Genomic DNA, 27,548 nt, shown 5'->3' on the forward strand with positions numbered 1-27,548 from the left:
TGTCTGCCCTAGATGGCTCAATAATAATGATGGCAAAGCTTCCTGCAGACTTGGGCCAAGCACTGTGCTAAGTGCTTTGTGTGAGTTATCTACAAGAATCTCTTAATAACCCTGTGGGATGGGGGCGGTTGTCACTGTTTGACAAATAAGGAGACTGAGGCTGGGAGTGCTAAAGAAGACTTGCCAAGGAGTCAGCAGACCGTTTGTGGCGGCAGCATCTGAAGTTGGGCGGCACACTCCAAAGCCCTCTTTTCTCAATTGCCATCAACACGGCTACCACCTGAGTGTAATAATTCACTAGCTATCCGGGGCACAGAGACCCGTGTCCCGACTCTGCCACACCGATCTGGGCAGCCCACCTGAGTGTTAGCCAACAAGACGCAGCAGAGAGGCAGGTGATGTCCCTCAGCCAGGGGGCGCGCCAGGCCCTGGGGGAGAGGGTGGGGCTGAGAGTGCTAGGAAAAGCGGCCTGTGCGACCCCGCCCGGTGCCCAGCCATTGGAGTGCCCGGGCTGGGAACGGGGTGTCCGGACAAGACCCCGTATCCCCACCCCCGGCCCAGGCCGGGCACCCCACTCGCTCCCGCCGAACGCGCCTGGAAGCACCGCCCGTCCGGTGGCCCCTCCTCCGGGAAGGTAAGCACCACCTTCCCGGGAGCGCCCAGAGAGCCGGTGGCTGGCGGGCGCCCCGCCCCCCGCGAGTAGTGACTGGGTGCCGCAGTCGCGCCGCAGTCGGGCTCCGGAGCCGCCACTCACTCACCTGCGCCCGCTGCCGCCCCTGGGTGCGCGCAGGGCCTTCCCGCCGCCTACTGCCCAGCTGCCTGACCGCCCGCGCACCCCGACTGCCACCATGAACTCGCTCTTCAAGAAGAGAAACAAAGGCAAATACAGCCCCACGGTGCACACCCGGAGGTGAGGAGGCTGCGCCCAGACGTCCTCGCCAAACCCGCGAGCTGGGGGCGCACTGGGCCGGGATGCGCCGCCGGGGGACGTGGAGGGAACGGCCAGGCCCTGAGGGCTGCAGGGAGCCCCGCAAGCACGGTCCTGGGAGGCCCGGGGGCGCAGAACTGAGCCAGGAGTGCGCGACGCGCGGGAACGCGGGAACTGAACTGGGAAACCCCGCCGCGGTGGGGATGGGGATGGGCTGGGGTCGCCCGAGGGAACACCGCGTTTCTGGCATCTGAGAGTTCTAGAAACCCGAAGAGCACTGGCTTAGCGCCTAGAGGCTGGGGAACTGAGCTGGGGGCATAGGGGAGCACCTTGCCCTAGGGTCGCCCTTGCGCCGGGGGTGCTCTTGGGCAGGAACGAACCACCAGGGTGGGGAGCGGTGTATGCGGACAATACTACACATAAGGCGGGGGTAGAGGGTGGGCGCAGGGGCCCTAGGAAGCACCTTCTAGAAGGGAAAGGGGCGGGGAAATTGAGCTGGGGCGTGGCGGGGGGGCGTTCACCTGGCTTCTTGGAGAACGCGCGGGTGCTCCTGGTATTGGGGAGGCTGGAGGTGGGGAAGGCGCCTTGGGTGAGGGGATGCCACCTGCCACCCTGCCCTCGAGCCTCGCCAGAAGGAACCGGTGGGTGCGAGGTCGATTGGGTGTAGGGGCACAGGCTGAGGTACCTCCTGTTCCCACCTCCCGGGAATAGCAATGAGTGGGCGGTTCAGGACCTTTTCTGGCTGCACGATTTCTCAGGGGCGTGGCCCTCCCCCCACCAGCCCCGAAACTGGAAGCTTCTCTGAGCCCAGGGTTCCCAGGGCGGCCTGGGAAGGGAATGACATGTCTTGATGTGTTTGCGTTGAGAGGGCAGCCCACGTCCGTTTTGATAAGCCTAATGTAATCACTTAATAACCGGTTTAGGGGAGCCTCGTGGAGATGCTGAGATTGAGGCAGGGGATGGGACTTTGGCCCCTGTCATGTCCCCTCTCTAGGGAAAATGGGGTGGGACCTCCCATTTAGGAGGGAGCACTTGACCAAATTTCTCCTGACAAGGGGCTTCAGGCAGGCAGGGGACTTAGAGAATTGGACAGCCCACCTGCTTGAGTATCCACCCCAGGGCACCCTCACTCTGAGCTGGCGCCCCGTGCCCCTGAGCAGCTCCTAACTCCCTCCCAGGCCCCAGATGAAGGCGAGAAGACTCTGGCCAGGGCTCCCACCCCACCCGTGTGGTCCAGCCCAGGCCAACCTGTCCGACAGGTGCTTCGGGGCCTGGGTGCTGGCGCAGGGCGTGTGGGCACTCCATTCCCTTGAGTTCCAGCCCTTTCAGAAATTCCACTGTCGGGTCCCACCCGCCCCCACCTCTCCTTTGGGCTGTTTCTTGCTCAGTCATTTCTTCCTCTTCCCTCAGAGCCCCCCCCCCCCACCTCCTTGGTCTTTCACAATCCCAGAGATGGGGCAGGGCTCTGCATACTGTTCCTTTGTGGCTGGGTCCAGCTGGCTCTCAAACCCAGCTGGGGTCCTGTCCAGTCCCTGTGCTGTTCTCTCAGGCATTGCACAATTCCATGTTCTGTGCCAGCCACAGAAGACTGTACTGTTCTCCCCCCCATCAAAACTCCGGCCCCTCCAGTCCTTCACTCAGGCACACACCCACACACCAGGAGATGGGCCAGACCTCGCCCTGCGTCCAGTCCCCCAAGGCCTGGGCTTGGACCTAACAGAAGGTTATAATAAACCCAGAGAAGCTGAGAGGGACTCAGCCTTCCCAGCAGAGGGTAGGAAGGATTCCCGTCCTTTCTAGTTGCCTAGACTCTGAGGGCCTGGGATGGCAAGGACATGAGGTCCCGCCCCGTCCATACTCCTGGCCCAGGGCGGCCACCCTTGGCTGACTGATTGATATAATGGATCCCAGATCTCAGCTTAGAGGTGTCTTTCTCCAGGAAGCCTTCCCGATTCTCTCCCCAGCATAGAGTGAGACATCCTTCCTTTCAGCTCCCATGGCCTCACACAGTTACAGCCCTGAGTAGGCTCCAGATGCTCCCCTGTGTGTTCTCACCAGCCCAGTGCACCGCTCTGTTCCTAACCCTCCAGGGGGTCAAGTTCATGGACCAGATTGTGCGTGGAGGACAAGTGGGAGACAGGTTCTTGCCCCATTATCTAAACAAGAATCGTTTGTGTGTTACCTACTAGCCCTGTACTTGTAGCTCTGAGATGTGGTCATAAGTCATAGGACACTGAGCCAAGTTATTCTTTCACCCCGAGTTTCTGGGGGTCTCTCTCTGTTTTCTAGGGGAGGGTGGGGTTGTCACTGAGATTCAGCATGGTGTGGTGGACAGGAGCTCTGGCCCTGGGGCAGAATGCCTCGTTTCTGATCCTGGCTTTGCCACATCTGCTGTGGGCAAGTCAGGGAACCTCTCTGAGCCTCAGTTTCCTTGTCTTCAGAGCAGGGACGCTGTTCCTAGCTCCTGCATGGGGATGCTGGGAGGAGCAAATATGACAGTGGAGAGAATACCCCAGGCACATAGGAGGTACCCAGGCAGCATCACCGCCCCAGCTGAGGGTCCCCAGGAGCCAGGAGTTGTGACCATCACACCCAGACAGTCGCAGCTTTGACCTGCACAAACGTAAATTAGTGAACGGAGCACCCCCACAGAGAAAACTGCCCCTCCCTGTTTGTCAGCCTTTAGCAGCTGAAACTGGGGAGGGCTGGACAGGGTGTGAACCTCACTGCTCCTGTCGCCCTGGTTTCTAATGACACGTGTGGGAGCTGATGTTCACACCTGAGCTAATGACAGTGTCTGATGGTGCAGGTCACGGAGGACAGTGTCCAGCCCAGCGCGGGGGGGGGGGGGGGGCCTGCCCCCACCCTCCTGCTCTGTGGCTAAGAGTGCAGCCCCAGCCAGCCCTTACTTCCTGTGTGCAACCCGGGGTGAGCTGCTGGGCCTCTCTGTGCCTCTGTTTTCTCACCTGTAGATTGGGCACAGACATAGCACCTGCCTGGTAATATAGTTGGCTGAGGATTTAATGAAATAATGTAGGAAAGGGTTAAGAATTATAGGAGGTCTCAGTCCATGGCAGCTATAATGAATATAACTATTGAACGAATGCAGATAAGGCGCCTACTGTGTGCCTGAACTGGATGCCAATGGACAGGCTATGCACTGCATGACTCCAGGGTGCGATTCCTGGATATGGAAGAGGCATGGACAAGCTCCCTGCACTTGATGGCGTTCTGCTTAATTACGTCTCGGGGGTGGTTACGTCTCGGGGGTGGTTGTCGCCAGCGGGATGGAACTGGACAGAAGTCTCCAGCCCAGTGGCTCTGGTCCCTAACTGGTCTGAAGTGAGAGCTGTCAGGGTGGAGACCTGGGAGACCAGGGAGGACTTGCTGGGGAAGGTGTCCAACCTGTCGTGGGGAGGAGTGGAGTGGTTAAGATCCAGCTCTGGAGTTAGACTGAATTCTACCTGTTAGATTTTGGCAAAGAAATTTGGCCTCCCTGAGCCTCAGCCTTCCCATCTGTAAAATGGGACTAGTCTTGCTCTTCTACCCAAACCTGGGTCCCAGTAAGCACCCAGCAGCCTAGACTGGCCTCCCGACCTTGCATGGGCAGGGTGCTGTGAGAATGGCCCAGTTGTAATTGGGGAACTGGCGTGGGAGGTGGGCCCGAGGCTTTGGAGGCTAGTGTAAGGGACATGTACCCTCCTCAGGGTACCCTGAACCTCTTGGTGGCTAAGAGCATAGAGCTTGATGTAGCCAGGTGTGAGTTCAAGCCCCAGCTCTGCCTCTCTTAAGCTGTGTGGCCTTGGACAGGTCATTTAATATCTCTTGAGTCTCAGTTTCCTCATCTGTGAAATGGGAGTGTGATAGCAACTCCCCAGCTGGCGAGGTCGCTGAGTGGATCAAGCGAGAAAATGTGCGTGATGGGCCCAGCCCTAGGCCTGGTCCGTGGTGAGTGCTCGGTACACCATAGCGGCCAGTATTCGTAATCACACATGCTCTTAAAGATTGGGCTAAGCCCAGAGCTGACAAGGTAGCTGGTCTCCTTCCAGCTGTGGAGGCTGCAGCCTGGGTGGGGCATGGGATCAGCTGACTTGCATCCATCCATCCCAACATTCATGTGGATCACCTCCCCCATCCTTAGGTAGACACATGGAAACACACATGCACACGTCAATGACAGCTGGAAAGCCTGAACTGCTACCACGCTAGCCCACATCAGTGACAGCTGGAAAGGCTGAACAATTTGACAAGGAGGCTTTCCCTGTCAGCAAAGCCTACCTCTAACTATATGGGTGATTAGACTTCAGTAACCTGCCTAGCCATTTCTCAAGCACCTACTATGTGCCTGGCACAGCCTGGGTGTTACAGCATCTCATTCTGACACTGTGCCTGTCATTGGTATCCTATTTCACAGAGGGTAACGTTGAGACCAAGAGTAAAGGCACTCACCTCGGGCCCACAGCTCACAAATGGCTGATTCTGGGGGCCCTGGGGAGGGAAACTAGGTCTCCCCACCAGGACCTGGGGCTGGTGGCAGCTGTCTAGGGACTGGCCAGGGCCAGATGGTGGAGGCTTTGGCTTTTGTATTCACTGACTCCGCCCCAGAAACACTTTCTGCCTCCCCTCTCTCTGCCTTCGCCCTCACTTGCCCAGTCCTCTTGGCAGAGGGAATGAGACCTGATAAATTAGATTCAGAACAGAAACAGCTGAACCTTTAAGGATGGCTGCTAATGGTGGCATTTCAGGCCTTGTCAGGGGCAATCATCGGGGGACAGGGAGTTTTGGGGGAGAGGTTTAGTTCAATTCACACCACTTAGGCATTACCCTAAGTAGGGGGAGGGGAATCAGGAGGGTCCTGGGGGCTGGGGGAGAAGCTACCTTTGAGAGCGTTTCCAAGATTCCTTGTCAAGGGAGGACCCAGGATTCCCAGCGTGTCACCACAACCTGCCACCCTCCCAGTCTGCCTGCCCCGGCCTGCTGCAGCCTGTCTCAGAAGCAGGAAGAGGGAAATAGCCTCTGGTCTTCGCTCTCTCTGCTTTTGGTTGGTCTTCTGTGTTGCAGCCTCCTGAGCCTGGGAGGGAGGCCCCTGGCACCGCTCTCTGCCTCTAGGTAGGCTGGATCTATCTGCAGGTCGAGCCCTGCCCTTTCCCCAACTTCTCCCTGTCTCCAGAGCTAGCAGCCCTGGCTGGGCCACCAGCCCCTCTCACCAGGGCACTGCAGTAGCCTCATCACAGTTCCTGCTTCCACCCTAACACCCGAGTCCCTTCTCCCCATGGCAGCCAGGGAGCTCTTTGCAAGATGCAAATCTGATTCTGCCCCTGCTGCTTTATCCCTGCCCCAGGCTGCCCTTTGCTCTCAGGTCCTGGGAGCTGCTCCCTGCCCAGCATGGATGCAGACCATTCACCCTCGCCAGTCCCAATATATCCAGCCACTCGGCCTTTGCCCACTGTTCCCTGCCTGGAATGCTCTTTCTACCCCTCCTCACTTGCTTGCTTTTCCTTTTCCTCTTCCTCTTCCATGGTTCACTGCTGCTCCTCAAGGAATCCCTCCCTAACTTCACTGCTGGAGACTCCCGTCTCCTTTGTGGCTCTTATCTCAGCCATAGGACTGTGTGTGGTGGCCAGATCAGGATGAGTATCTGTCTCCCCCAGAGACTGGCTGCTGTGGCCCATGTGCTGAGTGAGTGAATGAGGGTAAGCCCTGGGGACTGCTTGCTAAGAGTCTCTCCATCCCTAAACATCTCCCAGTAACAAACACACTGGTGCGTGCTCACACACCCCGGCCAAGAAGCGGGGGCTGGGTTTTACCTGTAGACAGGAATGCGAGGGCCAGAGCAGAGGGTGCCCACTGACCCCCACCCCTGTCCGTTCACCTTCTGTGAGCTCAGTAAACAGACGGCAACTACCGTGTTTCCCCAAAAATAAGACCTAGCCGGACCATCAGCTCTAATGCGTCTTTTGGAGCAAAAATTAATATAAGACTGGGTCTTATATAGTTATATATATTATAATATAATATTACATATATTATATGTAATATTATATTACATATAATATAATATTGTGTATATTATATTATATCTTACATAAGACCTAGTCTTATATTAAATTTTGCTCCAAAAGACGCACTAGAGCTAATGGTCTGGCTAGGTCTTATTTTCGGGGAAACACAGTATGCAAGGTGACAAGCTGAGATAGTGGAGGCTAAGGGGCCCTGAGCCAGCCCGGTGGGCTTCTGGAGGAGGGGGCATCTAGGAGCAGAAGCGAAAGAGCACTGAAGAGCATGAGACGGCAAGGTGTGCATCCATGTGCATGAACCTGAGAAGGCATCATGTTGCAAGACCAAAGCAAGTTGATGGAGGGTGCAAAGAGCATGTTCGTGTACATTTTTAAAAACATACACACCATGCAATTCCATATAATGTTTCTAGATGCACGTACCGATACGTATTGAAAGTATAAAACAGGCTTAGGAAGAAACCAGTAGCTCCAAAATTACACTACCCCCAAGGAGGGGGTGAAGGGATAATGTACGATAGCATTTTATTTCTTTGTAAACAAAATCTGAAGTGCGTGCTCACACACCCTGGCCAAGAAGCGGGGGCTGGGTTCATATGGCAACATGGGAACATCAGCTAAATCGTGGTGGTAGGATTCTTTTCAGGTGGTAGGATGCTTCTCTGCATATTCGAGTTAGGTCATGCGTTTTCAATTTTTTTAAAGTGAGGGGTAGGATGGACAAGCAGAGCTGGCAGTGGGAGCTGGGAGGGTGCCCTGAATCTCAGCATCCAGTCAACAGGAAGATACAGGAAATGGGGGAGGAGCAGGAGGTAGCCTCAGGAGCGGAGGGTTACCCAAGGCCTGGGGAGCAAGAATGGAGCGCAGGTAGGAAGGTTGTGGAATGGGGAGACACAAATGGAAATTCTGGGTGTGAGGAAAGGACCTGGGGAAGGTGTAAACACGCAAGAGGCTCTGAGGCTGAGTCCTAGCTTGGAACGACTGCCCTAAATTATACTTAGGTTGTGTTCCTTAGATAGTACCCCCCTCGTTTCTCTTCCAGGTGAGGCTCGGAGTTTCAGTAACCTGCCCGAGGACTCTTAGGTGGTCTGACCTGGGCATTCTGAGCTGGGAGCAGGCAAGCTGGCTGGCAGGGTGTCCCAGCTTGCTGCCAGTCGTCCTTTTCCTGGGCAGAGGGGTTTTGTGAGATAAACACACGCCAGGCGGCTCGCTGGCTGGCAGCTCCACCCATGGCCTGCTGACCCTGGAAGAGTGTGGAGCTGCAGGAAACAGTTGTGTGCAGAATTCTTTGTTGTCCCAGCTGCCTGGGCTCAGATTTCAGACCCATACCTTTTAAGGTTTTCTCTGTCCAGGGCGTGGGGACTTCTGGTTTCCAGCTGAAGGTGGAAGAAGGTTTCTGAGTCTGTGCCACCGAAAACAGGGCTCCAGTTACTGTTGCTCCGGAAAAGGAATTTGACTTCCCAAGTATAAAATGGGCAGCCAAACCTCTATGTTACTGAGGCAGAAGCTCAGGCCCATGGGTAGCGATGGAGGGCAAGGTGGGGAGAGTAGGAAGAGCCTGGGTTTGGGAACTGAGAACCCACCCTCCAGGCCCAGTTGTGCCATTTGTCAACTGTGCCATGACCACATTCATGCCCCTTTTTGGGCTTTGTTCTTCATCACTAGAGTATAAGCTTCATGAAAGCAGGGACTTTGCATGCTGTGTGGTCGTTCCCGAACCCCCAGAATGGTGCTTAGCATGTAGTAGGTGCTCAGTAAACAGTGGTGGAAAATCTGTTTTGAATTTGTGAATTGGAGCATGTGGGATTGTGGAGAAGACTAGAGATGACGTGTGTATTTTATCAGGCACGTAGTGGGGGCTTGATAAACAGAGGCTAGTGCTCTTGGTTCAGGGATCTTAAACGTGGAATGCTGTCCTAACACCCAGGGTTCCGAGATCAGCTTGAGCCCCGTTTAAGCGTTGCAACAATCTTCAAGACGTGCCCTGGTGTCACCCAAAATGGCTTGGATGTCTGTGTGTGTCTGTAACAAGAGCCCAAAAGCACACACCTGACACGAGCCAGAGGCGGGGTGGCCTTCTCTAAGCGGAAACACATTAGGCCGTGAAAGGGAGCCATAGTTCCCATACCAACAACCCTCTCCGTTTAAGGACCTACTTCCCCAGGACTAATGCCTGGGTGTGGAGGAATTTACTACCTAATTACCGTGGAAGTTTCTGGTAGGGAGAGTATCAGTCAATTGACCAATCAATCTGGTATTTATTGGGTGCTTTCTCACACGACTTCCTTCCTGTAGAAATCTGGGCTCCTTCCTCAGTCTGCTTCCCCTAGTCCTGTAACTCATTGCCGTGGTTTGTTTCCTCATTCCCAGCCCTGGCTGCTGGTCAGTCATCTGAGGAGCTTTAAAATCACGGGCCAGGCCCTGTTGGAGACCAGTTAAGTCAGAATCTCTGAGGCGGGGCCCTGCCATCGGTCTTTTGTTGTGCAGCCACATAGCTACACTGATTGCCTCATTCCATCTTGTCTTAGAGTTACGTGCATCTCATTTTCCCCTTTCAGTAGCAGTTGCTCAGTCTGTCTCACTCTAGTCTTTCATTCTGAACCTTCCCATATCATTTCCTTTCAGGTATGTGTCTTATAAAATGGCCTAGAACTAGCTTTGGTTTTATTTTCGTATTCTTCTCTGGGTCTTTATCTTTTAACAGGCAAGTATAACTCATTCATATTTATTGTAATGACGGATGTGTTTGGACCTACTCCCGCTGTGTTGTTTTGTATTTCCTATTTATCATGCCGCTTTCTCTGTGTTTCCTTTGTGCTCTTTTCCTGCATTTTAGTGGACTGAGCTATAGGCTCACGATTAAAATTAAGACATAAGGCCTGAATGAACGGAGTAAATGAAAATACCCTGAGCCCGGTGATCTGCGTCTTTGTAATAATAGCTGTTGGGGTGCTGTTCTTAATCCTGCCTATTAAGCTGTAAACCTTTGGACAGTAAGGACTTACTCATCTTTTGGGGGAGCCCCTCTATAGCCCTTAATTCCGGGCCTTGCATAGGCTTCGGGCTCAGTAAAGAGGTTTTAAATTGAACAGATGTTTTATAGCACGTCTTCAGTAACTCCTGTCTATAGGAGTTTGGTAATGGACAAGGGCCTATCCCCAGGGGCTGTAAGAGGGGCAGAGATATTACAGGGAGTTAGGAGGTGAACATGAAAATTTATTCAGCAATATTGAATATCTAAAAATATCGGCCATCTAGAAAGCCAGCTGGGGTGGCAGCAGTCCCCAGCATAGGCGTTTGCTAACCCTGTGGCCCCTCCTCCCTGAGCTCAGTTTCTTCATCTGCAATGGGCACAATTATAGACCTGCCCTCAAGGGTTGTTGTGAGATCAAAGTGTGAACGTGTGTCAGGCACTGGGTAGGGTGTGACCCAGAGAGGTGTGCCTTCCCCCCTCCCCAAGGCTTGCTCAGAGGGAGGGACAGGCTGGGAGCCCCTTTTGGTGGCATCTTAGGAGAATGACTCCACCTCAGTTGCCATCACTGGTTGTTACCCAACCACTAGGAATAATGGTACCGACGAAGAGGTCAACAGGATGCAAATCGCTATGCCTTCCCTGGGCGGTGAACACCTTACTACACTATTCTCTCTCCCCTAGTCTCTCTGTTCATGGATCCGTATTGATGTTTCCTTGTTCTAAGGAGGTGACTCTGGAGCCTGTACAAATCCCGGCACCACTCCTTCCCAGCTGTGTGACCTTGGGCAGGTTTCTTAACCCCTCTGAGCCTCAGTTAGCTTCATCGAGAAAATGGGGAGACAGGAGTTGTGGATGTGCTATAAAATGTCTGCTCAATTCAGCACCTATTGATTGAGCCCCGAGCCTATGCAAGACCTGGAATTAAGGGCTAAAGACAGGCCCCCCCCAAATACAAGTACGTCCTTATTGTCCAAAAGTTTATAGCCTAATAGGCAGGATTAAGAAAGCACCCCAGTAACTATAAGGGTGCCTACCTCCTAGGGCTGCAAGATTTCAATGGGTGATGCATGAAAGGACTGAACAGGCGATAGGCACCTAGTAGGTGCTCTCTGTGTTGAGTTGTTCATATTCAGTAGTCATTTCCTGAGTGCCTACTGTGTGTGCCTTTGTGTTGGGGACAGGACAAATGTCCAAGAGTGAGAAGCCTTCGCAATCTCAGCCAGGTAGTGTTTAAAGAAGGTGGAGGTGAAGACCACCCAGCACCCAAGGTGAGCCTCCCACCAGGTCTGGAGGTTTCTACAATGCTGCTCAGGCTTGACTGGTCCTGGAGGCAGGTGGGACCCAGAAGAGGATGACGCTTGCCAGCGGAAGGCCAGGCCCCTTGTCTGGGCTCTGGGAGAGGCTTGGCTTGTTCTGGGAGAGGTGTGCCCTCCTATACATTCCAGACATTCCACGGCTGATGCCTTCTGGTCCTGCCTGCTTGTGCACACCCATTAGAGCAGAATTAACCCCCAAAGGGAAGAACTGTAGAAGTGATCAAGGGACAGAACATGGGGACTGACTCAGGCCGGGAAGGTGAGGTGGCTTTGACCACGGATGGAGGGCTGACCCCAGCAGAATGCCCTGGCTCTGCCAGTTCCCATCTCTTCACGCAGAAAAAGAGAGCAGGTTGGGCTGTGACCGACAGAGAAACAGAACAGTTTGGGGCACGAAGGAATAGCTGGGGCAGTCATTGGGGTGTGACCTGTTCCCCAGAGTGGCGGTTCAGGAAAGAGGCCATTCTCCCAGCCTGGAGGGAAGGATGGCTGGGGAGCAAGCCAAATGCCCCCGGCTCTGCCGCATGGCCTGTGGGTAAGGATGCTACAGCTCTGGGGCCCTGGCATAGGGTGTTAGGCCGTGGTCTGCGTGCCCTGGCACACCATACCCAGGCACCACGCTCTACTGGGCGCATTTGGGAGCCCTGGAGTGTTTTGAAGTCAGGCAGCCAGGGACCCATAGACAAGACCTGGTCATGGGCAGGTGTCTGGCCAGTCTGTGTGGGTCTGGTGGGAAAGTGGCCGGGAGCAGAGGGAATGATCATTTATTACGTGTCCCCAGGTACAGTGTTTCCCCGAAAATAGGACCTAGCCAGACCATCAGTTCTAAGGCGTCTTTTGGAGCAAAAATTAACATAAGACCCAGTATTGCATTATATTATGTTATGTTATATTATATTATATATTATGTTAAGACCCGGTCTTATGTTATAGTAAAATAAGACTGGGCCTTATATTAATTTTTGCTCCAAAAGACGCATTAGAGCTGATTGTCTGGATAGGTCTTATTTTTGGGGAAACACGGTACCAGGCACTGAGCAAGGCAGATAGATGTGCCAAACATCTGTCAGCTTCATTAGCGCAGAACTGATAGTCTCTATGGGCTCAGAGCAAAGTGGTCCAGAGGCCCCAGAATCACCCTGAGTTGCACCATCCTGCACAGTAACCACTAGCCACGTGACATGTGCTTAGAACACACTAGACGTGCTGCAAGTGAAAACTACATGCCAGGCTTTGAAGATTTCGTATGAGAAAAGGAATCTAAAATATCTCATGAATAATGTTGTTCTATTGCCTACCTGTCAAAATCATGTTTAGATAAGTTACGTTAAATAGAAAAATATATAAATATTAAGTTCACCTGTTTCTTTTGACTTTTTTATGTGGCAACTAGCAAAGTTTAAGCTGAAAATATGGGTCACATTCTATTTCTGTTGGACAGCGGGGCCTTAAACTGAAAATGACTTAATCCCCAAGCCCCCTCGGGGATGTTTCCCACCTGTTGAAGGTGTCTTTCTCTTTGCTACTTGGCTAGCAGACGCCATAACCCCATTGTATGGACGAGGACATTAAGGCCAGGCAGGTGAAATCATGTGCATCGTTACTCTGAATGCCAGCTTCAGCTCATGCTCCTGTTGCCGGGACGAGCTCTGTGCTGGGTGCTGTGGACATGGCAGTGAACAAAATAGACAAAAGCCCCAGCAATCCTGAGCCTTCGTGGTGTGACAGCCATGTCCGAAGTGCTTTATAAGGATCATCTCCTTGAATTGTCACAATCCTCTGAGGTGTGATCAGTTCTTATCCCCATTTCACAGACAAGAAAACTGAGGCACAGAGAGGCTAAGGAACCTGTCCAAGCCCACACTCAGGTTGGGGTGATACTGTCGTCTGTGTTCTTTCCCCATGCCAGGTTGACTCAGTTTCCCTCCCTGCAGGCAGGATAGAGAGGAGAATGGGCCAGTTGGTGAAACATGACTTGGATGGGGAGAGCTGATGGCAGCAAGCAAGGGAGGCTCTGTTGCGGGCTGGAGGGTTGGCCATGCATGGTGTCCTTGGAGGGCCTAGGTCTCTCCTGGGGCAGGGGGCTGGGAAGCAGATACTTCCCAGCTGGGAAGCTGCTGAGCCTGGGAAGGACATGGAGAGACCACGTGGGATAATTGAGCTTGTGGTCAGGAGACTGAGTCTCGGCCAGGGTGGTCCTAGAGGTGATCTATGAACAGACACACACAGAGGGCATGGCCAGTGCAAAGGCCCTGAGGCAGGAAAGAGCTCTGCCCAGCCGGGGATGAGGGCTGGGGATGGGGGTGGCGCTCTTCCTGGGGTGACTTGTGGGCCTGGGTGGCCCACTATTCTGAGAGCATTTGGGGGCACCAGCAAGTTTGAAGCCAGACAGTGGCGTGATCTGGTTGCATCGTTGAAAGGTCCCCCTCACAAATGTGCAGAAGTTGGCTCAGGAGGCAAGAGTTGGGTGCAGGGAGACAGCTGGGGTGGCCATTGCTTTGGTCCAGGTGAGAGCTGGTGACTGATGAGGTGGAGACCATACGGGCAGAGGGAGGATGGAAGCTCGGGGAGCAGTTCCCCGGTGGAACCAAGGGAGGGAGGGAGAGGCGGGGATCAGGGTGGGTCTTGGGGTTCTTGAACAACCAGGTAGACGGGTCCTTGCCACCCTCCCTTCTGCAGTTCCCTCCTGCAGACAGGAGAGAGTTCTCAGAGCAGCAGACGCCCCGTGGTGGAAACACTCCATACCTCTCAAATCCCCAAACCTACCGACACGATCCTGAGCCCAAACCCAAGATGGTTCAGCCTGGGCCAAGCCTGGGATCTGCCTCCCACCGGCAGACTCATTACCCGTATCTGTGCACCAGCCTCTCCCTGCAGGAGTTGGAGGAGACATTTCCAAATACTGAGGGTACCTGTGAATTCCCCACGCCCAGGTGAGGCAGTAGCCACGAGACAGAACCAGAGCGTGTCTGGGTTGGCACAAGCACCAGTGTGAATGGCGTGGGTGGCCCGGAGTCTTTTTTTAGCTCCCCGGTGGGCTCTGATGTCCGGCCTCAGCTGCCGGCTTTTATCAGCTCCTTAAAAGGAACACACATCCCTGGATCATGACCCCAGGTAGAAGTGGAGAGCTGGGCTCCCCCCCCGAGGCAGCACTTTGTATCTACTCTCTCAATTAACCCCACGTCAGTCCTGTGGTATGCATAGTGCCATGACCCCCATTGACAGATGGAGAAACTGAGGCTCCCCCAGGCTAAGTAATTTATAGCTTAAAAGGACTGAGCCAGGATTCAAGTTCAGGACATTTGCCTTCCGTCCGGGTGCTTCACCACTAGGTTATACTGCATGGAGCTATACTGCGAGAGAGGGCGAGGGCACCTGCACAAAACGGAAGCAAGAAGTGGGGCTGACTGGGGTGGGTGGCAAGGGTCCCCTGAGATGCCTGTGTTCTCTTTCTTTGCCCATGTGATGCACCCATGGTGACCTCGGTGCCATCTCTGTCCCTGCATCCCTGCTGGCCCACTGACCAGGCCGTGGGCCATCCTGGGCCACACCGGGCATCACATGGCCCTGGGTTCCCATCCCCGCTGTCCATTTTGCAGCTGACCTCCTCCGCTGTGAGTGGCCATCTGTAAAGCAGGTCGGACTGTAGTTATTGAGTTTCTAACTCCTGGGGACAGAGCGGGGGTACCTGATGCCACGTGAGGCTCCCAGGCCCTCTCCCCACGGTGCCAGCCTCTAAGTACATCTTGGGGCACAAAGAAGTGCCTGTTCCAGGCTGGCGCCTGCAGGCTCAGACCCGAAAAGCCCTTGTTTGTGTCTGAGTGTGTTCTCAAACCCATCCCCAGGGCTCTGAGGCGGCGCCAGGCAGCCCCCAGCTGGCCTGTCCCCCGTTTTTCCCTGGAGTCTCCCATGCAGGCCAAGCAAAATAAACGGGGCTACCTGACGTGCCTTGGACAGAACCTGGGGCTTCCTGGGCTTGCACCAGAATCTGGCTTCCTTAGCCCCGGAGAAGAAAACCAGGGCCCGTTCTCTGGAGAAACAGCCTGAATATGCTGGTGTGAACATCACCTTGTTTCTGAAACCCACTTGCAGCCCCTGACACAGCCTGGACTGGGCTGGGCAGGCCATTTCTGGGGACAGCCACCTCCTGGGTCCCATCAGCTTTACCAGGTGGGGTCTCGGGCCACAGCATCCCACCTCCTCCCTGTCTGTCCACAGGTGGGCATCCTGGATGCCCCGTCACCCAGAAGCCTCCGTTCCTATAGGGTTTTGCCAGCAAAGCCAGAAATCTATAATAGAAGGAACCTTTAAAAAACAAAACTAAACTATAAACATTTTTCTAATTCCCGTTTCCCCTATTAACCTTTTTCTGTGCCAGGGTCCCACATCGCGTTTAGTTGTCATCTCTCCTTCGTCTCCTCCCATCAGACAGTTTCCCAGTCTTGTCTTCTGTGACCTTGACACTTTTGGAGAAGTCTGGTCAGCTGTTTTGTAGACCAGCCCCAAATCTGGGTTTGTCTGCTGGCCCCTGGTGATGAGATGGAGGTTATGCGTTATCGGGAAGGAGTCTGTAAGTGTGATCTGGTGTCGTCCTCGGTGCTGGGAGTCCCACCCTGCGGATGGCGCCTTCTCCCTGGTGGCGTTACCCTGGCAGTCATCACTGTGAAATTACTGTTTTTCAAAAGGAAACTATTTCACAGGACCTAATGCCACTGGCAAGTGGGGGTCCCTAGGAGAGAATGAGGGTCCCTGGGTAGGACCTCATGCATAGTTTAGGGAGCAATGTAAGGGTTCCCTTTCGTTGCCAATGGCAACAACCTCTGCAGGGAATAAAAACGCAATGAATACATATTGTGTGAATCAATGTCATTGTCCCCATTTTGGAGCCTGTGCAAGGTGCTAGGCGATCGGCATTCCTTCATTTAGCGCTTCCAGTGTGCCAGGCACTGTTTAGGCACTGATGAAACAGCAGTGACACCCCACTTGTGAGCTTAAATCTCAAGACTGCGTTGGGGCCCCCAGATGCTGCTCTGAACCTCCAGCTCAGTCCTCAAACCCCAAAGTGGTCTTTGAAACTCAATTCTGGTGTTTCCAGAGGTGACCCCCGCCCTCCCCCACCCACCTCACCTAACTATTAATAAGTAGGATATACCACCCTCATTTTCCAGGTGACAAAACCAAGGCTCAGAAACATCAGGCAGCCCCTCCAAAGTTACACCACTGGTTGGTGCAGTCAGGATTTGAACCCTGTGTGGCTCCAGACACCAGCTGCCCCTCTTGTGACCCGGGGCAGGTGCCTTCGATTCTAAGGGCCTCGGTTTGCTCATCTGTGTAATGAGCAGGTGAGGCTGGAAGCCTTCCAGGGCTCCCGGCCACTGCCCTCAGCACGTGTGTCTGTGTTAAACTTCTGAGTAAGTGGAGGGAGGGCTGGGCGTGTCCCTCTCCCAGCATGTCACTCAGACCCGCTTCCTCCCTCCCCTCCCCTCTTCTCCCCTCCCCTCCACTCCCCTCCCCTCCCTTCCCATCCTGGGTAGGTAGAGGTGCCAGGTGAGTGCCATCTGCGTGGGTGAGACAGGACTGGGATGAGGATGATGGGGAAGGGCTGTATCTTGGCCTCCATCAGCCGGGCTGATGGCCCCCGGGTGCCACGTCTGGCTGCCCCTGTGGTTTAATAATGAGATGAAAAGCTGGACCTGCCCAGCCAGTTCCCAGCCCTCCTGGGATCTTCACCCCCTCCCTGTGGGTTCCCTAAGTGCCTGTATTCCTGCACTCTGGCACAGGGCTCTCACAGGGATATATATCGGCTCCTGTGGCCAGCTGGATGGTGGGATGAATGCAGGACCCTTTGGGGTCACTCATTAGGGACCCCAAACCCAAAGGTGGAAGTGCTGGAACCATGCTACAGAGGTCTGGATGCAAATCCCAGCTCTGTCCTGCTTTCTGGCTGTGGGACTTCAGGCCAAGTTATCTAATCGTGCCTCTGTGCCTCAGTTTCCCCATCTATAAAATGGAAGAATGGTGCTACTTCAGAGGGTGGTAGGAGTAAATGAGCTAATCTGTATTTTACATGCTTAGCACCGACGGGGCACCTGGTCAACCCTCTGTTAGCTACCATCTTCCAGGCACCGGGACGTAACCTGGAGCTGGCCCAGCCTCCACAGAAAACAGCATAAAAGGTGGTACTGACTCAAGAGGGTGAAGGAAGGGGAAAAAAACCCTTATCACTTATAAATGGCACTTGCCAATTTGGGGGGCAATGGCCTTCTTGAGATACAACTCATATACCATACAGTTCACTCATTTAAAGTGTACAGTGCAACAGGTTTTAGTGTATTCACAGAATTGTGCAGTCATCACCGTAATCGATTTGAGAACATTTTCGTCACTTCTGAAAGAAACCTCGTACCCTTCGCATTTCATATCAATGGAATTATACAATATGTGAGCTTCTGAGTCTGGCGTAATGGTTTCAGGGTTTCTCAATATTGTAGCAGGTGTCAGCATGTCCTTTTTTGGCTGAATTGTATTCCATTGTGTGGCTGGACCACATTTTGTCATTCTTTGGTTGATGAACGTTCGGCTGGTTTCCACTTTTTTGGCTATTGTAGGCAGCGCTGCTGTGAATATTTGTGTACAAGTTTAGGTGTGGACCTATGTTTTCATTTCTCTTGGGTACGTAGCAAGGAGTGGAATTGCTGGGTCATACAGCAACTTTATGTTTAACTTTCTGAGGAACTTCCAGTCTGTTTTCCAAAGCAGTTGCACCATTTTACATCCCCACCGTCAGTGGGTGAGGGTTCTGATTTCTCCACATCCTGTCAACAATTGTTATTGTCTGTCTGTTTTTTTCTTTTTTAGCAGGACTTTATTGGGGAACAGTGTGTACTTCCAGGACTTTTTCCAAGTTAAGTTGTTGTCCTTTCAGTCTTAGTTGTGGAGGGCGCAGTTCAGCTCCAGATCTAGTTGCTGTTGTTAGTTGCAGGGGGCGCAGCCCACCATCCCTTGCGGGAGTCTAACCAGCAACCTTGTGGTTGAGAGGACGCACTCCAACCAACTGAGCCATCTGGCACTGGCCCATGTGGGAATCGAACCAGCAGCCTTCGGAGTTAGGAACACAGAGCTCCAACCACCTGAGCTACCCGGGTTGGCCTTATTGTCTGTCTTTTTTATTCTAGCCATCCTAGTGGGTGAGAAGTGGTATCCCATTGTGGTTTGGGGCTCTTGGTATTTTAAGTTAATCTGTTAAGTGCCTACTGTGTGCTGGGAACTCTGCAGGATTGTCACAGGGGCTTGTTATCAGCCTGGACTTGGGACCTGCCTGGGTTGGAATTCTGGTTCTGACATTTAATTACTGTTTGACTTTGGGAAGGTTACTGAACCTCGCTGGTCCTAGTTTCCACATCTGTAAAGTGGGGATGATAAATAATGATTACCCACTGAGCCAACACTTACCTCGAAGGCTTGTAATGAAGATTAAGTATGACGTGGGTGGAGAGTCTGACATATAGAAAGTAAATATGAGCTCATACTTTATGGTGATTGTGGTTGTTGTTGTATGTTGGCTTATGTAATTTTCCCTAACATCCCTGTGAGTAGCTCTTAGCCCAGTGTTTGATCATGCGGCCTCTAGAGCAAGACTCCCCAAGGAGATAATCCTGGCTCCACATTCACAAGCTGGGTGACCCTGGGCAAGTGCCTTGACATCTCTGAGCCTTGTTTTCCTCATCTGTAAAGGGGCATACAAACCTCTCCCTGGGACTTAGGGTGGGGATGCTATTGGGATGCGAACCTGTCTGATGTCTGTAAGTGTCAAATTACCGTGATGCCTCTGTGGTCATCCTCAGTTGACAGATGGAGAAGCTGAGGCAGGCACCTTAAGAGTAAGGTGCTAGGCCGGCCCGGTGGCTCAGGCGGTTAGAGCTCCATGCTCCTAACTCAGAAGGCTGCCAGTTCGATTCCCACATGGGCCAGTGGGCTCTCAACCACAAGGTTGCCAGTTCAATTCCTCGAGTCTCGCAAGGGATGGTGGGCTCCGCCCCCTGCAACTAAGATTGAACACGGCACCTTGAGCTGAGCTGCCTCCCGGATGGCTCAGTTGGTTGGAGTCCGTCATCTCAACCACAAGGTTGCTGGTTCGACTCCTGCAAGGGATGGTGGACTGCGCCCCCCTGCAACTAGTAACGGCAACGGGACCTGGAGCTGAGCTGCGCCCTCCACAACTAAGATTGAAAGGACAACAACTTGACTTGGAGAAAAAAAAAAAAATCCTGGAAGTACACACTGTTCCTCAATAAAGTCCTGTTCCCCTTCCCCAATAAAATCTTAAAAAAAAAAAAAAAGAGTAAGATGCTTGCCTGAGATGGTCCAAATAGTAAACAGCCCAACAGGACTTGGAACCCACACCTATCTGACAGCAAGCTCATGCTGCTTTGTTTTCCACTAGGTCCCTGGGGCTGGCTGTCTCTGCCCAAACCCCCGCCTCCCTTTCCAGTGCTGGGCTTTGACTGGAGTAATGGGCCAGCCAAGGTGGGATGCAGAAGGCCCTTTCTTCGCACCTGCTGCAACCAGCAAAGGGGCTGGTTTGGGAGCTGGCCTGGGTCGGGAGTGGGCTGGGCTTGGCCTGAGAGGGACAAAGCTTCCCCCACCTAACCCACACTGCGGGTTCCCATGGGTGGCCCGAATAGTCATGGGTTAAATATTTGGGTTGAGACTCACCACGTCTGGGTGCAGCAGGCGGATGGAGAGTCACTGGCTGGCGTGGGCTGAGGGCCTGGAAGTGCTCCCATTGCCCAGCTGATTTGCCCAGCCAGGGGGTGGTAGCAGTGGGGGTTGGCCCATGACCTGGAAACCCAGTCCTTACCCGTCCCTACGCAGATCCTCTATCTACAGTCCCCTCTTCTGAACCTTCCTGGCCGCTATACCGAATACCAGCTTTCTCCACTGCAGGACTTCTCAGAGCCTTTGCTGGCCTATGAACTTACCAAGCGGTTGGGTTTTCCTAACTGCCTTGACTGACAACGGCTTCACTCCGAGAGTGACTTAAGGACTGGAACTCCTGGAACCCCACTTTGGGAAGGATGCCACCTTAGTTGACTTTGCAGAGGGTATGGCTTGGGTCTTGTCTTTCCCTTGCCCCCCCCCCCCAGCCCCGCCTTAGTTCCTCTGTGTCCAGGCCTCGTACAGAGCAGGCCCTCAGGTAAGGTTTGGGACATGGATGGACAGACTCACAGCTTCTGTTTGCTGCACCCGTTTCTGTCCCCTACCTCAACTTCCCCCAACACCAGCAGAACCAGCAGTGTTGGACCTCAAACTCTGGAGGCCATTATGGTCCCCTGGGGAACCTGGGGACAACAGCCATAAGAATACAGCTTCCTGGCCCAGCTCCGGAGACCTGGATTCCGAGAGCCTGGGTAATAGCTGGGAATCTGAAGGTTTCATGCCACAGGAGGTGGGGCCCAGGCCTGGATTTGAGGAATTCCACTCTGTAAAGCTGGCGGCCCCCTCTGCTCCCCGGGCTCACCCCAAGGGACACACCGAGGACCTGTCTCCTTCGTGGCCCGTCCTCACTGGAACCCAGCCACCACCACCATCTTCTGGAAGCCTTTGCTGCTCATCCCCCGCCCCACCCAGCGGTCAGGAGGGTCCTCTGGCCATCCCCAGCCCCTAATAGTCTCATGACTATTTCTATAAATGCTGATTTCCTCCCGGTGTAGGCAGTGAACTCTCAGAGGGTGAGGCTATGTCTGTATGTGGTGCTGGGCCTGGCACACAGCAGGTTGCAGGTAGAATGAAACTTCTGGGTGCTTGGCTGCCGAGGCCCCACTGTGGAGTTGGTACAGAAGGGTTTTCGATGGAGATTGGGGGACTAAGCATTAATCTTGACCATCTGGCTGGCTGGGTGACATTGCCAACTTGCTTCCCCTCTCTGGTCTTTGTTTCTTCCTTTGTTTAAAGAAGGCAACACAAAAGGTGCGGCTGGACACCAATCTGTAAGGCTCCCTAACAACACTAATCACAGCCTTTGTGAGACTTACTAGAGGCCCGGCTCTTTGCCAGTATAACCTCACTCCCATTCGTAACAAACACCCTTCCGGGAAAGTTACAGTCATTCCACTGACAGCAGACACAGAGGCACAGAGAGGTACAGCAACTTGGCCAAGTCACACAGCCAGAACCCACATCTGACTCCACGGCTAAGGTCTTCGCTGCCACGATGGTGTTTGCCGGAGTCGTCTGTGATGTCATTTCTGGGGCGGCCATCTGTGACAAGCGAGAACACAGAAACACTGAATGAGAAAGCTGTTCTCTCAGAGATGCTCTGAGAACATCCGAGAGAAAGTTTCGGTTTGGTGCTAACATGGCTCTGACCTGGCTGTGCTACGTGCCAAGCTCTGCTTTTAAGCGAGAGAAGGCAGAGCTTGGTCTGCAGGTGATGTGTGCGGGCAACCAAGCGTCCAGCTAGAACCTAATGCCATCATTTTATTTCCGTGGCATTTATTTCGGTGGTTACTTCCATTTATGGCAAGGGTTTCTGGTTTTCTGTTTACAGTGGGGAGCTCAAGTTCTCTTTTTGAGTAAATTTAAATATAAAGAGTGTGTAGATTGAAAGAAAAGTATCAGGTATTTAACAACAAGGGTGCTTGCACAAAAACGTGTACACAAATGTTCACGGGAGCGTGATTCGTCATGGCCAAAGGGTGGAAACAACCCAAATGTCCACCCACTGATGACTGAATAAACAAAATGTGGTTTATCTGTACAATGGAATACTATTCAGCCATAAAAAGGAATGAAGCACTGACACGTGCTACAACCTGGATGAACCTTGAATGCATTATGCGCAGTGAAAGAAGCCAGGCACGAAGGACCACGGAGTGTATGATGCCATTTCTATGAAATGTCCAGAGTGTGCAAATCCATAGAGACAGGAAGTACAGTGATGATTGCCAGGGGCTGGACGGAGGAATAATGGGGGGTGGCTGATAAAGGTACTGGGTTTCTTCTTGGAGTGATGAGTGTTCTGGAATTAAATCATGATGATGGTTGTATAGCCCTGTGAACATACTAAAAAGCACTGAATTATATACTTTAAATGGTGAATTTTGTTGTGTGTAAATTACATCTCAAGAAATACGGAAAAAAGAATAAAGAATAAGGGTACTCCGCCAGCATGGCAGAATAGAAGCATTAGAGTGAGTGACCGAAGTGGGGCTGATTTCCCCGAGCCAGGTGCTGTCTTGTTTCGGTGGCTTTACTAATGTCGCCCAGGGAGTGAGGGGACCGCCAAGTTCCATCTGAGGCTCACTGGGCAGTTGCTGCTCAGAGCCTGGGGCTGGGGACAGCCTGGGAGGCCGGGGCGCTGGTGGGGACACGGCCCCCGCCCTCCAGGCCCTCGGCTCACCTCCCTGTCTCCTGCCTGCAGCATCTCTAACAAGGAGCTGTCAGAGCTGATTGACCAGCTGCAGAAGAATGCCGACCAGGTGGAGAAGAACATCGTGGACACAGACGCCAAGATGCAAAGCGTGAGTGCCTCCCACTTCCCCCTTCAGGGGCCCTCCTGAACCGCCAACCACCCCCTCAGGACCCCGGGGCTTGTCTGACCCCACGGTTCTCACCTGGGTCATTCTGCCTCTAGGGGACATGTGGCCACATCTAGAGACATTTTTAACTGTCACAATTGGGGGAGTGCGGTGGACAGGTATCTAGTGGGTGGAGGACAGGGAGGCTGCTACACACCTGGTGATGCACAGGTCGCCCCCCCACATACACACACACAGATTAATCCAGCCCCAGATGTCCCCAGTGCTGAGGTGGAGAAACTGCAGGGGAACCAGCCCCCCACGCCAGGAGCTAAGGTCCTTGCAGTTTATGGGCCCCGTCTGGAGAAGAACCGCGGTCTCAGGAGCCAGGCCCTCGTTAGGATCCCAGCTTTGCCACTTACTGTGTGACTTTTGGCAAGTCACCTTACCTCTCTGGGCTTGTGATTCCCGTTAGCTGGGCTGCTGTAGAGTGGATGAGATTATACAGGTGCCTGCCTGGATATTATCATCAGTATAATGACTCTTCCCATACAACCGCTGCCACTACTCAGACATGTGCGATCCTCCTTTTTAAGAGAAGAGAGGAAAAGTAGCTGGGCAAATCACTTTCCCTCTCTGTGCCTCAGTTTCCTTTTCCTCTTCTGTAACATGGGGATAGCAACCGCTCTGAGCTGTAGGTTCTCCTGCGGATTCTGAACCATGAGGGACACTGAAGCTGTGCTCACACTGAACCACAAAGATAATTTTCTTCTCTTTGAACCCTCCACCAGCCCAGTGTGTTTGAGTTTATACCCATTTTATAGCTGGAGAAACTGAGGTTCAGAGAGGGCCAGGGTGACTGACTAGTCAGTGACACAGCTGGCCCCAGAAGCGTCCCGGAGGTGAGGTTGCCAGATTTAGTCAATAAAAATACAGAATATCCAGTTACATTTGAATGTCAGAACACAAATAAAATTTTGTAGGGGGGTGGTATCACTATGTCCCGTGTATAATCTGGGATATACTTGTACTACAAATTACCCATTGTCTCTCTGAAATTCGCATTTAACTGGCCAGTCTGTATTTTATCTGCCTTCCTACCCAGGGGTGACTGACACGAGTGGGAGATTGCGTGTGGACAGGTCACAGGGAGTTCAGGATCTGGCTGGTGCCAGTGTGGTCCCAGGCCCAGCCGAGGCTGTCCCTCCCTCTGACTGCCCAGGTGTCCACCCATCCGAAGGCCAGTCCACAGGCAGCCCAGCGACCTGAGGGGGAGGGTGGGCTGGGGATGGCTCAGCTGGGGGTGAGAAATAGGGCAGGAAAGGCAAGTGTTCCCAGCCAGGGGCCCTCTCCTCTACTTCTTCCTGCCTGCCTGCCTGGCTACCTCCTGGGCTACCTCCTAGCTTTCCTGCCTCCGCACCCACCCACCAGCCCCTTTTCCCTCCAGCCACACCTCTTCTGATTTTTACCCTCCACCCCCCGACGTGGCCTCTGGGGTAGTGTGTTCTTTCGTAAATGAAAACAGCTTTTTGGGGTGTGTCCTTTTTTTCTCCTAATAAAAGTAATATGTATTCATTACGAACATTTCAGGACTAATAAACAAGTATAATTAAGCAAATTAAAATCATGCATAATTCTGCCACCAGAGAGGTCTATCCACTATTAACATTTTGGTGTATCTGACCTTTTCTTCTGTGCGTGGGAGAGAGAGAATAGGGTCTCGCTCTCTCATTTTATTTGCTCGGAGTAATGACTCAAAAGTAAAAGGATGTATTTGGGAGATAATTTTGAACTGGTTTTTTTTTTTAACTTCAAATGAATAAACTCGACAAAAGAGACCACGCTCTGAAGACTTCATGGACTAGTCTTTTTTTTTCTTTTCTCTTCCTCCCTTTCTTTTTTTCAGAAGAAAATTTTATTTTATGACCCAAAAGTTCTCTAGAATTTTCCTATTGAAGTGATATTCGCATAATGTAAAATTACCCATTTAAAGGGAACATTTTAGTACATTTAGTGCATTCACAGTGTCGTGCATCCACCACCTCTGTTTAGTTTTGAGGCACGTTCATCCCCCCACAGGGAACCCCACACCATTAGCACTCCCCGTCCCCCCTCCTCTCAGCCCCAGCAAATCACCAACCTGCTTTCTTTCTCTATGGATTTTCTTATTCTGGACATTTCATATAAACGGAATCACACAATATGTGACCTTTTGTGTCTATCCAAAATTCTAAACGTGCAGAAAAGTTGAAAGAATCGCACAGCGTCCAGCCATCTCCCGACTACCCAGATCCCCCCAGTAACGTCTGCTAGATTTGCTGTCACTCACCTGTCCACCAATGTCTGTGTAATTTAGTAGATATCGGTCCCTATGACCTTTTTTGTTTTTCCTTTTGAAAGCCTTTTCATCGAGGTGTAACTTACATAAGATATATAGAAAGCATCCACATTTTGAGTTCAGCCCGGTGTTTTTGCATCGGTAGGTACCCATGTGACCACTGCTCAGGTCGCGATAGAGGACATTTCCCAGAAAGCTTTCTTGTGACCTTCCCAATCAGTATTTCCGAGAGTTCACCACCATGCCGACCTCTATCACCGTGGATCAGTTCTGTCTGACTTGGAACTCTTGAATATCTACATAGCATCTCTCAGCTAGATGTCCCTTTCTTGTCTTGGCTAGCATGTTTTTTTGTGGGGTTTTTTTTTTAAGATTTTATTGGGGAAGGGGAACACGACTTTATTGGGGAACAGTGTGTACTTTCAGGCCTTTTTTCCAAGTCAAGTTGTTGTCCTTTCAGTCTTAGTTGTGGAGGGCACAGCTCAGCTCCAGGTCCAGTTGCCATTGCTAGTTGCAGGGGGCACAGCCCACCATCCCTTGCGGGAGTCAAACCGGCAACCTAGTGGTTGAGAGGATGCTCTCCAACCAACTGAGCCATCTGGGAGCTCAGCGGCAGCTCAGCTCAAGGTGCCGTGTTCAATTTTAGTTGCAGGGGGCGCTGCCCACCATCCCTTGCGGGACTCGAGGAATTGAACCGGCAACCTTGTGGTTGAGAGCCCACTGGCCCATGTGGGAATCGAACCGGCAGCCTTCGGAGTTAGGAGCATGGAGCTCTAACCGCCTGAGCCACCAGGCCGGCCCCTTGGCTAGCATGTTTTGAGAAGCCTTGCATGAATTAGATAATGATTAATTTACTTCCTCCTTTTGCAGAATTAATCTTTGACACTATAACTGCCAGGAGAGCTTCAGATTAGCTGGTGATGAGGGTGCAGATAAAATTCTACCCTAGCTAACGACTGTATGTTTTGTTGTAGTTTTCTAACTGGCCAGACCCACCCGGGATGGGGGGAGATGGCCCAGCCCCACTGGCCTTCTGACACCTGGGCCTCACCATCGAGCCCCATTTGCCCCTTGCAGTCTGGGAGTTGGCCAGGAAAGATGGCTGGATACCTTGTTTTCCTCTGAGAGGAAGCTATGTTTTTACTCCATTCACTTCTTTTTTCTTTTGCCATTTCTTCCTTTCTTTTCCTTTTTTAATAGCTTCGTCAAGGCTTGTTTTAGCTGTCAGAAAATGCTCCCACATCAAGTGTACAAGGCAGTGATTTTGAGTAGCTTTAGCGAGTAGTGCAGCCGTTTCTGTAAATTGGCTTCCGAACGTTTTCATCCCCTAGTGAGATCTCTTGGGCCCATTTACTGTTGATGCCAGATCCCACCCCAGCCGCTCATCTTTCTGTCTCTATGGATTAGTCGACTCAGGACTGTTCACATACATGGAATCCTATATGACGTGGCCTTTTGTATCTGGTTTTCTCACTTCACTTAGTTTTCGAAGCTCTTCCCATGACGTGTGTCAGTGGTTCCATATTTTTACTACGGTGTGAGATTTCTCAGTTCAGTGTGAAACCTCTCGGAAGCAGGTGTTTTTCTTATTCCCATTGCAGAGATGGGGACACTGAGACCCAGCAATGGGAGGGAACTGGCCCCCTCTAAGCCTCCATGTTACCCAGTCCCTGATTTGTCATCGCCTCCCTGCTGGCCTGGGGTCCACGGGGCCTGGCACAGTGCCCAGCCGGGCTTCCTGAGTGTTGACTAAGTGAATGAATGGGCTATGGTTAGACACCTGCTAGCCCGACTGCCACGTCATTCTTCTTCCCTAAACAAGGGGAGACCCTGGACTCAGCGACTTATCAATTGTTCCTCCCAGATGTCCGTCCACTCTGTTCATTTTCATCCTTTCCACTGGCACCGCCCCAGCACGGGACACCTTCAGCTCTCACCCAGGCGCCGTCACAGCTGCTGACAGCCTTCCCAGCTTGTACCTTCTCCCCACAGATCTGGAGGCATCACCTTAAGGATGGGGGGGCACGTCACTTCCCTTGGTAGAGCCATCCCGTGCTCTGGTCCCTGCCTCATAGCCCACAGGTCTTTCGTGCTCTGACCTGCCCACCTCTCCCACTTCCACCCTCCATCCCGTCTTCCAGCCATGGTGGCTTTATCACAGCCTGCCCTTTCCTGCCTCAGGGCCTTTGCACAGGCTGTACCCTCTGCCTGGTACACTCTTCTCTTTTGTCCTTTATTCTTACTTTGTGTCACTGTCTCAGAGGGGCCTCACTGACCCCCGGAGCTAAAGTAGGTCCCCGTCTTTCCACTTTGGGTACATTTCCTTGGTACACACTGACTTCTATAAACTTAAAATCACCTTTGTGGGGCTTATCTGTTGACATGCCTTTCCAGTGGTCTCCCTGCTGGGCTGAACTGTGTCCCAGAGCCTCCATAGGTCGGCTGTTGGGCTCTGT

The 27,548-nt window shown here is 52.6% G+C and overlaps 1 protein-coding gene across 1 annotated transcript in view; it reads left to right on the forward strand.

The window, feature by feature from the left end:
• Window positions 1–453: 453 nt before the first annotated feature.
• PPL (periplakin) overlaps window positions 454–27,548 on the forward strand; it is a 45,957-nt gene continuing 18,862 nt past the window's right edge. The window contains exons 1-2 of the mRNA XM_019756411.2: window positions 454–910; window positions 22,658–22,757. Coding sequence (XP_019611970.2) covers window positions 849–910; window positions 22,658–22,757 — 162 coding nt within the window. The 5' untranslated portion in view covers window positions 454–848. The remainder of the gene's footprint in view (window positions 911–22,657; window positions 22,758–27,548) is intronic.

Source organism: Rhinolophus sinicus, linkage group LG18 (assembly GCF_036562045.2).
Source record: "Rhinolophus sinicus isolate RSC01 linkage group LG18, ASM3656204v1, whole genome shotgun sequence".
NCBI lineage: Eukaryota > Metazoa > Chordata > Mammalia > Chiroptera > Rhinolophidae > Rhinolophus > Rhinolophus sinicus.